The 7,525-nt window shown below is 55.4% G+C and overlaps 3 protein-coding genes across 3 annotated transcripts; 2 read left to right on the forward strand and 1 right to left on the reverse strand.

Moving 5' to 3' along the window:
- Window positions 1-227: 227 nt before the first annotated feature.
- Window positions 228-608, forward strand: BBA_08883 (uncharacterized protein; the record flags this gene model as incomplete). The annotated part of the gene is made up of 1 exon (XM_008603980.1): window positions 228-608. The coding sequence occupies one exon, from the start codon at window positions 228-230 to the stop codon at window positions 606-608; it is 381 nt and encodes a 126-aa protein (XP_008602202.1).
- A 1,630-nt stretch (window positions 609-2,238) lies between these two features.
- Window positions 2,239-3,504, forward strand: BBA_08884 (lipoyl synthase; the record flags this gene model as incomplete). The annotated part of the gene is made up of 1 exon (XM_008603981.1): window positions 2,239-3,504. One exon carries the CDS (start codon window positions 2,239-2,241, stop codon window positions 3,502-3,504), a length of 1,266 nt encoding a protein of 421 aa, XP_008602203.1.
- Window positions 3,505-4,435: 931 nt separating this feature from the next.
- On the reverse strand, window positions 4,436-5,806 carry BBA_08885 (deoxyribose-phosphate aldolase; the record flags this gene model as incomplete). The annotated part of the gene is made up of 1 exon (XM_008603982.1): window positions 4,436-5,806. One exon carries the CDS (start codon window positions 5,804-5,806, stop codon window positions 4,436-4,438), a length of 1,371 nt encoding a protein of 456 aa, XP_008602204.1.
- Between the last annotated feature and the right edge of the window lie 1,719 nt (window positions 5,807-7,525).

The following is a 7,525-nucleotide window of genomic DNA, read 5'->3' on the forward strand; positions in this document are numbered from 1 at the left end:
TTCAGCCCGGCCCGATCCATTGACGAGCTCAAAGTAGCGCAATTTTTAACCTTTCTTTGCCCCGAAAGGCAAAAAGGGAAGGAGAATTAGAAAGAGAGAGAGAGAGAGGGAAAAGCACAAACATCTACGACTTTGTTGACAAAGATTTTGCTTTGTATCCTGACAATACACATACACAATCAACACCAAGAAGGAGGAACAAGATCCAACCACGACACAGTATCGCGATGCGTCTATCCACTCTCCTCTTCGCCGTGCTCCCGGCCCTCGCTGCAGCCGACGATGCCAACTCTGCCGCGCCCAGCGTGACTACCATTACCGAGACCAGAACCGGCACGATACACTTCACCAAGACGGTCACGCTCGCGCGCGTCCACATGGTCGTGTCCACGCTCAACAGCACCAGCAGTGCCGTCATCCAGCCCACCGGCGGCATCACCCATCCGTCCTCCATTGCCGCAACCACCACTACCACTACCGCCGCCGCCGCCGCCGGCAGCCCGACTGCGGTGGCCACCAAGGGCTCGACCAACGCCGGCGCTGCGCTGGAAGCTGGCAAGGTTGTCTTTGCAGGCGTGGCTGGTATGGTTATCGTGGCCCTTTTGTAAGGGAAAAAGGGAAGAAGAAGAATGGACAAGTTTGAACAATGAGGAATCTCTCTCCCTTGCCAAGCTGTTCAATTGAGTCTTTCCCGTTCCTTTCCTTGCAACTCACCCGTCTATACATTTTGGGCAGGACCTCAATGGGTGTCGCCGTCATGTTCTTCTTCGCTTCTGGCAACACTCGAGTACAATCTTTTGAAAGACATTTACAAGTCCTCTGTTTTGAAAAACAAAAGAAACAACAGGACCAATTTCTTTGGTCAGCCTTTTTTTTTGTGGCCGCTTTTTTTTTTTTTTTGATCTTTTCCCCCATTATACCTCTTTCTTCTTTCTGCCGGTAGGCGTTTTCTTTTTTTCTTCTGGATTTTATGCTTGACGACCTCGACGAGTACGAACCAAGGCGACTTTTCTGGGCACCAGCCTCTGTTCTCTCAAGTCATTCTGTCTTCTCATGTCTGCCATGAGAGAGAGAGAGCAGCATGCTCATGACTGAGCAAGATCAAGCTGCCGCACACGCTTTCTTACCCGCAACTGCCTCCTTTTGGTTCGTCACATTTACTTGGCGGTTTTTTTTCTTTGACCTTCTGGTACTTTTGTTGATACCAAGTCGTTTTCTGGGGAGGAAGAGGTTGTCTTTTTTGTTTCTCGCTTTGACTACTTTCAACATGAAATTCAGCTGTACACCAACTGGACCATGATCATGTCCAGCCATGTCCAGCCATCGGATACGCCCCCTATTTGATGGTACCCCTTGTCGAACTCTGTGTGGGATAGCCTTGGTCTTTGAACCGCGCCTCATCACAGACGGAGGGACAAGAACGTGAGTGGAAGAACTCAAAAGCGTACAAAACACTACATCTTCGACTTGTTACCATATTCATACCCATCTTCTTTTTGCTTCACGGGATGAACAGGGCTCTTTACATATTCATGCTTTCTGAGGAGTCATCATTGCTCCAATCTTGTCGCACAGAAAAGGGAGTCTCCTCTCCTTCATCGCGCAAAACAAGATTTTGTTTCTTCTTGGTACTCGCGCGGCAGCCAGTGGTTTAACATTCTCTTGAGGATTCGGCTTCTGCTGGGGACTGCTGCGGGCGACGGGCTTTCCATGGTTTTCTATCTTTTTTGAGAAGCCTGCGAGCGGCTGTTTTGATAACAAACAAAATCAGATAGAACCAATCGACGAGACCTGGAGAAAATGTGTCGAAGTTGTTGTGACTAAGTTGTCGTGTGCATCAACCAATCAACGTTAACCATGCCGCAACTAGTAACGGCGCCGTCGAATGTATGAATCATCATGAACCATAATCATACGCGCTCTCCTTTCTTTGCAATTTAATGGCGCCATCGCTAAAACAGCCCTGGCCTGCTGATTAAATGGCAGCCTGCGACTCGTGTCCGCGGTCGGCGGCGGCGGGCCCCATCGGCCCATGCGGCCTTGTCTTGTAGCTGCCCGCCAAAAAGAGGCAAAATTAGTGGAGCGCGCTGTCCAACGTTTTAGTCAACGATTTGTTCACAGAAACACGAGCTTTTTTGGCCCATCATCTTCCCCTTCCCCCCATTCATCTGTATCGTACACACTTTCTGGCCCATCTAGGAATCCGGAAAGGCCATCTTCACCACGCAGAGCCGCACAATGGCTTCCCTACAGCGATCCGCTGCCCCCCTGCGCAGGGTCCTCCACTCCAGAGCTTCCACCGCCGCAGTGACGACGACGACGGCCACAAGGGGTCTTGCCACCGTCCCCTCCCCCTCCGACGACAGCGCCAAGCCGAAACGCAAAACATACTTTAAAGACACGACTGTCGCCTCTCTCGACGACTTCATCGGCGGCAAGGGCGGCAGCAGCGGCGGCGACGCGCTGAGTCAGTCGGCGGCGTACGAGCTGCGCACCGCCCAGGTCGGCCCCGAGGGCAAGAAGCGGACCATTACGCGGCTCCCCGAGTGGCTCAAGACGCCCATCCCCGCGGGCAACGACAATTTCAAGAAGATCAAGGCGGACCTGCGGGGTCTCAACCTGCACACGGTGTGCGAGGAGGCCCGGTGTCCCAACATCTCCGAGTGCTGGGGCGGCAGCGACAAGTCGGCGGCGACGGCCACCATTATGCTCATGGGCGACACGTGCACGCGGGGCTGCCGCTTCTGCAGCGTCAAGACGAGCCGCGCGCCGCCGCCGCTCGACCCTCACGAGCCCGAGCACACGGCCGAGGCGCTCGCCCGCTGGGGGCTCGGCTACGTGGTGCTGACGAGCGTCGACCGCGACGACCTCGCCGACGGCGGCGCCCGCCACTTTGCCGAGACGATCCGCAAGATCAAGCACAAGAAGCCCTCGCTGCTCGTCGAGGCCCTGACGGGCGACTTTGGCGGCGACCTCGACATGGTCCGCATCGTTGCCGAGAGCGGCCTCGACGTCTACGCCCACAACGTCGAGACGGTCGAGGGCCTGACACCGTACGTCCGCGACCGCCGCGCCACTTTCCGTCAGAGCCTCAAGGTCCTGAAACATGTCAAGGACGTTCGCGGCGACCAGGGCATCATCACAAAGACGAGCATCATGCTCGGCCTCGGCGAGCAGCAGCAGGAGCTCGTCGACGCCATGACGGAGCTCCGCAAGGCCGGCGTCGACGTCGTCACCTTTGGCCAGTACATGCGGCCCACGAAACGCCACCTCAAGGTCGAAAAGTACATTACCCCCGACGAATTCGAAATGTGGCGCCAGCGCGCCCTCGACATGGGCTTCCTCTACGTCGCCAGCGGCCCTCTGGTGCGCTCCTCGTACAAGGCCGGCGAGGCCTTTATCGAAAATGTCCTCCGGAAACGTGCAGGCGACAAGGCGCCCATTGCAGCAGCACAGGCCACTCTCGATCAGTCCGTCATCGTGGACGGGCGTACCGGGCCGTAGGATTTTCTGGTTTTCTTGCTGTAGTTTTTTACGTTTTTTTTAAACATATCAATATACTGGAGGGGGCGTATATGCGTTTCATTTACACCTTTATTCAACCAGTCAAGATGAGACGAGGGCGGCATAAGGGCAACAACGGCGTTAGGGTCTGCATTTAAATTCTTTATATTACAACGATTATAGAGCCTTTTGGCGGCTACAGATATCGGTGACTAGTTATAGCAGAAGCCACCACCACTACCACCACCGCCACCGCCATCAACAATGAATCATGAATCTCGCAGAGCCTTCAACAATTGGTCTGCAGAAAACAAATTCCTTCCAATCCCTCCCCTCCTCCTCCCATCGTGTCTCATAATTCGTGAAGCTGATGTTTGCTTGTTTTTTTTGGGGTATCCCCAACGCCTAAACAAAGAACCAAGAAAATTTCCCAAAAATGACTCTTTACCTTTCAAAACGGCCTAGTTCAGCGGGACATTTAAATTCTTGAAGATGGTAAGATGTGGAAAGAAGAGAACTAGAAAGAACAAGAAATTCAAGCGCTGTATCAATGTCATCTGTGTAAAGTTAGCACGAGAGTCAGGCTTCCCTGCTCTCTCTCTCTCTCACCTTGACTGCGCCAAAGCAGCCAAAGTATTTTGATGAATCTTTTTTTGACTGCCATTATCTTCTTTCAAAGGCCGTCTTTGCCCTCCGCGGACGGCCTCTGGGTGAGCAGCTGCATCCCGTCTGCAGAGAAGCTGGAACTGCCAGGACCGTAATGATGCCGCAATCTGCTCTACCTGCAAGCTTCAAAAAGGATGTCAAAAAGCTTTGCGTTGCAAGACTTTTGGCGAGTCTGTCCCCCCCCCCTTTTTTTTTCTTTTCTTTTTCGTCTTTGCTTTGTTTCCAAAATCCTTTTTCTTTTTTGTTGAACGCCGCTGCCCATTTTTCAGAGGCGCTCCCACAACCCACGCAGACCCATCAGCGCAATCGGCACGGCCTCGTCCGTCGCAATGTCCCTGCTGCCCTGTCCCGGCAGCACATTGACCCAGTGGTCAAACAGCTCGCGCGTCTTGGCTCCGCGGATCTGCATGGCGGCGAGATGCGGGTCGTGGGCCGCGGCGAGCTCGATGCCGCGCGGGCCGCCAAAGACGACGAGCAGGTGCTGAAAAGACGGCGTCTCGTTGTCGGCGGCGGCGACATCGGCGGCGGCGACATCGGCGGCGGCGGTGTTGTGGTTGTTGTTGTGGTGGTGATGATGATGATGATGATGATGGTACCCGCGGCGCCAGTTCTGGCTTTGCTGATGCTGCTGCTGTTGGCGCTGCTGATAGTCTGCCATGACTTGCGACAGCGGCGTGCCGCGCTCCGACGTGCCCACGCTCAGGTCATAGCCGCCTGCGTGCGGGCACTCGGTGAAGACGCCCGACAGGCTGGCGCTGCGGCGCACCGCGTAGCCCCAGTAGTAGCCGCCCTTGGTGCGCGGCTCGTCTGGGTGCACGCACATGGGCGGCGGCGGCGACTGCTGCTGCGCGTCATTCGGGCCGTCGAAGCGCAGCGTGACGCGCGTGTTTGGTGGTATGACATCGGCGACGCGCACTAGCCCGCCGATGCCCGTGTCGACCAACGAGCCGCCGCTCCCGTCCGGCAGCAGCAACGTGTCGGCGTCTTCGCCAGCGGCTGTCACCGTCACGCCCTCGGCATACGGTAGCCACGGCGCCTTGGCGCGCGGGTGGTGCGGCATGTCGAGGGCCGGCAGCAGCGCCGTGTGTCGGAGGTTGGGGTGCAGCGGAAACAGTCGCCGCCGCATAAACGGCGGGCACTCAAGAAACGACAGCACCTGCGCGACAAAGTGGCACGGGTCGGCATCGCCCGTGTATATGCCGGTGTTGCTGCTACCGTCGGCCATGTCGAAGCGCGTCGTGGTGTTGCGCGCCGACGGGGCGTCGTCGTCGTATACAATTACCTCGTCGACGCAAAAGATGGAGAGGGACCGCGCGAGGCGGGCGACTGTGACGAGACGCTGCTCAGCGGTTGGTAGACTGCAGATGTGGGTGTTGGTAATACTCTTGAAAACGGAGAAGGGGGGGGCGGTGTGGTGGGGAACGTACTTGCTGAGGATGCTGCCTGGTACGGCAATGGAAATGGTCCATTGGCGACCTCCGCGGATGGGCACGAATCGCCTCGAGGTCTTGGAGCTTCCGAATGGGAGCGTGGAGCTTTGCGCAACCTTGCGCTTCTTGTGATCGAGCTGATCATCGCCGGCGGCGGCGAAAGCGTGCGAGAACTTGCGACCCTTGGCGTTGCCTTTGGCGTGCATGGTTGGCGTGAAGGTGAAGGCGCGAGATGATCGCGCTAGAAGAAAGAGTTTTTTACGAGAGGAACTGGAGTTCAGGATCAGCCAGAGGGGAACCGGCGCATTATATAGCTGTTTGTGGTGGGAGAGCTGTGTGACGACAGACGTTGGTGTTTGCAGGACGATATTTTTTTTAGTGTTCCCCCAAGGCTTTTTTGCGCGACGGGAGTGCGCGGGGGGTGGGGCCGCGACCGGAGCCGGCGCCGCCACGAGATCAAGATGCACTGTTATTACTGGCGGAAAAGCAAACGCGAGTTCGTATTCCTCATCAAATGTTGGCCTGCTTTGAAACCGTGAAACGTAACGTCCATGTTGTACGCTGTCAATGTTTGCTACGTGAATCACTGAACGCTGACCGCTCCTCGGGCCCTCATACAAGAGACTTACTTGGCGGTCGAAAGCTGCTTCTAGTGGTCGACCGTATTCGACAAGAATATGCCGTCATAGTTGTTCTTCTCGTCGAACATCTGAAAATGTACCGCGATTTTCACAGAGCACTCAAGCACGCCGTGTCCACCACGGTCTTTGGCAGCGCGACTCGCTTCGCGGAGTGAAGCTCTCTTCCATGAGCACCGCCAATATGGCCTTTATCTCATCTGCCGTCCTTCTGTACTAGGGCCGCTCTGCGGATCCGCCAAACGTATATATATACCGCGCCGCCACGTGAGACTTGAATGTAAAAGCACGACCCAAATCGCGGAGCCGGACCCTCTGCGTTTTTCCCCAGGCCCAGGGCGCCGAATTTCGGCGGCTGCGACGCATCACACCCTCTGCCTGTAGGCGCTGTGAAACAAATGACGCGGCCACTCGTCGTGTGAGCCACCAGGCTGCACGGCCATCAGACCATTGGAGATGCCCGTCTCAATTTGTGTCTGTCTTGATTCTGCACGTAGGGCGACAGCCACGTAGCGGATACTCTTCATCGCCTCGTCGTCGGCAAGGCACCAGATCAAGAGTAGCACTCTCCATGACACACGGCGTAGATTTAAATGTGCTCGACAGACAATGAAAATCATGTCGCACGGTGATGAGTTCAAGTCGGAGGTGGCGGAAGGGGCGGATCTGATTCTCTTCCAGTCGCCTTTTCGCGTCGTATTTACGACATTCGAAATCCTTCTGCAACAGGTCATCTTGGTCTCCAAACAGGAACTGGATTTGGGTCCTCGGGACGATGGAGGCTAATGCGAGCAATGAACAACTTCGGCTGGACAGTAGTTGTGTAGTTTGTGAGTCATGGCCTTCGCGTACATCACATTGCAGGGAATAGTTGCTTGTAGGTTCTTGGTTAAACTTCGCTGCGTGCAGCTAGACTGCTTCACTGCGAAAGCGACACAGGTCACGACCATCGCATCCAAAGACAGCAAGTAGTAGAGGTCACAGTCCCCGGATTGTGCAATTGCTTTGTGATGGAAGCATATTGCTATTCTTGCTCGTGGAAGACCTATGCATCACAGGTTAATTTCGCTGCGAATCACCTGCCTTGTACGTCTTCTTTAGCAGGCGAATCTCGCTAATGATTCGGATCAACTGGCTATCAAGTGCCTCTTTCCCAATCCTAGAGATGGGAGCGTAGATAAGTCCGTCTTCGTCGATCCATAGCTTGTATAGTCCATGGTCAGCAGGTGTGGGCTGCCATCGAGGCTCGTCACGACAAACGAGCAGACCTGACAATCTCGAGCCTGC

The sequence above is a fragment of the Beauveria bassiana genome (assembly GCF_000280675.1).
Source record: "Beauveria bassiana ARSEF 2860 unplaced genomic scaffold BBA_S00041, whole genome shotgun sequence".
In the NCBI taxonomy this organism is placed as follows: Eukaryota; Fungi; Ascomycota; class Sordariomycetes; order Hypocreales; family Cordycipitaceae; genus Beauveria; species Beauveria bassiana.